General features: G+C 31.8%; 1 protein-coding gene across 1 annotated transcript in view; it reads right to left on the reverse strand.

Moving 5' to 3' along the window:
- Window positions 1–2,340, reverse strand: part of CHD1 (chromodomain helicase DNA binding protein 1) — a 95,252-nt gene that overhangs the window by 51,099 nt on the left and 41,813 nt on the right. The window contains exons 11-13 of the mRNA XM_012638799.1: window positions 1,978–2,168; window positions 882–1,070; window positions 638–653 (exon numbers count right to left, since the gene is read on the reverse strand). Of these exons, the coding sequence (XP_012494253.1) occupies window positions 638–653; window positions 882–1,070; window positions 1,978–2,168 (396 nt within the window). The remainder of the gene's footprint in view (window positions 1–637; window positions 654–881; window positions 1,071–1,977; window positions 2,169–2,340) is intronic.

Below are 2,340 nucleotides of genomic sequence, written 5' to 3' on the forward strand. Positions count from 1 at the left end.
ATTTTAAAGTGGAATTCCTAGGTTTGGAATGTGAAAAAAATACAAAATTTTAAAGTGGGATACTAGTATAAAATCAGTTATTAGAGATAACACAGAAAAATATTTATGGGTGGAACAATTATCTCTCTGATTTGTCTCAAAAGGATAGGGAGTTAGAGAAATGGGGAAGCCTAGAGATGAAACAAGACTGGCTATGACTTAAAAATGAACATGAGTGATGGGTACACAGGAATTCATTATATTATCCTATTTTTGTTTATGTCTTGAAATTTTCCATAATAAAAACCTAAAAATTATGCAATACATATATTTTTAAATGTATGGTGCCTAAAGATTTTACCATAAAATATAAATGTTCCTGAGACTCCAAGTACATATAGCAATATATCTCATTTTATGCAATTAAATGTTGAAACAGATAACAGAACAGATTTTCGTTTTTGAAAAATGTTACTGTATAGAGCTTGACATAGAAAATTTACACAAGCTCTGATTTGTCAATATTTTTCAAAAAGCAAAGGACCCAAACCTTTGTTCTAAGTTTCCTTCTCTGGCCTCTACCTCCATCTGTCAATTATTATAGTTACATAATACCTTTGTATGAGAAATCCTAATATGTAAAAGAAACTCTCTATACGGTAACAGTATAATATCTAAAACAGCAATTAATGATGTATTAGAAGATGAATTATGATTTTGGATATGCCATTAAATCTCCCTTTGCCCCATTATGCCATAGAATAAAACTATTCGAAAATTCAAGAGTTGCGACTGCTCTAAGACACTATTTGTGGAGAAAGTAGAGGTGCCATGATGAGGACAAGGACAGGGAGGGTATTCAGAATTAAATGTTCAGAACATGTGCTCTGTATACAGCTTACTTGTAATATTGTTTCTGTAAAGCACTCATTTCCATTCTTAAAATCTGCTCAACCTTGGCAGGAAGAGATTTTTCCACATCTTTCTTAACTCGGCGTAACAAAAATGGCTCAAGCTCCTTGTGGAGGCTTGCATAACCATATTCTCTCCCTTTGCCATGTTCTTCTTCAAAATCTTCCCAGGAAGAAAACCTTTAAAATTTAAGAAAGTGGAACAATCACTGAAAGAGTCAAATTGCATATGAGGTTTTTCAGGGTAGCCATATGTAAACAAAATACTATTTAACAAAAAATACTATAGTATTTTTAGTGAGAGAAAATTAGCTGAAATTAATCACTTCTAAAAATGTCCCTCCCAAGAAGTACACTGTGTGTGCGTGTAGAGAGAGAGTTAAATATAAGTAGTTGTTTTGTAAGTTTTGATTCTCCCTGAGTTAAATGTATATGAAGTATTTTCAGGCACAACAGTAATTATCACTAAAATATTTCTCAAGAAATGTACTTTTAAAGTTCTGGATCTATTGAAAAATAACACATACGTGGCTTTGTGCAAGTTATTTAACCTTGTCTAGGCTAGTTTTCCTTATTTAGAAAATGAGATTACCAGTACCCCACTGTTATTGCTAGTATAAAGAACTGATATTGTTTCAGTTTTTCAAACAGGTGTATTTTGAACATGTGCAAAATCAACTGTTGTAATTTATTACACACAGCTTAAGTTTATGTACAAAATTGATGTCAGGCATGGTGGATAGTGCCTGTGATCCCAGCTACTCAGCAAGGTGAGGCAGGAGGATCGCTTAAGCCCAGGAGTTTGAAGTTACAGTAAGCTATGATTACACCACTGCACTCTAGTCTGGGCAAGAAAGCAAGACCTCATCTCTGTATTAAAAAAAAAAAAAAAAAGTTCACAAAATTAAAAAATTCAAATACTATTACAAACACTACCTGACCCCATTTCCTTTTTTCCTTCTTAATAATTTATAATCAAAGGTTTAGGGCAATAAAGCTTATTACTGATCTTATTACCTGCATTAATTACTTTCCCACTATTACCATATAAAACTATGATTAAAATTAAATATTAAAATTGTCTTACTTTTCTGGCATAATGAAATGTAGCAAAGACCAGAGTTCTTTGAGGGAGTTTTGTAGAGGAGTTCCAGTGATAAGGAGACGGTGATTGGATTTAAAATCTATTAGGGTCTTATACAGAAGAGAGTCATCATTCTTTAATCGGTGTGCTTCATCAACACCTATAAATGCCCAATTCAGACCTCCAAGGAATGCCTTAAAATGAATAGAAAAGCAGTTAATATTTTGAGAGAAAAATGGAATTCAAATTTAGCCTTCCCATTTAATCTGAACTCAAATTATTAAAATGAGGCAAATTAAAATTAAAAATAAACTTTTATCTAATTTGCAAATAAATTATTGAAAGATTTATTGTAATCTTTAAATC

Source organism: Propithecus coquereli, unplaced genomic scaffold (assembly GCF_000956105.1).
Source record: "Propithecus coquereli isolate 6110/MARCELLA unplaced genomic scaffold, Pcoq_1.0 Scaffold135, whole genome shotgun sequence".
NCBI classification, from domain to species: Eukaryota; Metazoa; Chordata; class Mammalia; order Primates; family Indriidae; genus Propithecus; species Propithecus coquereli.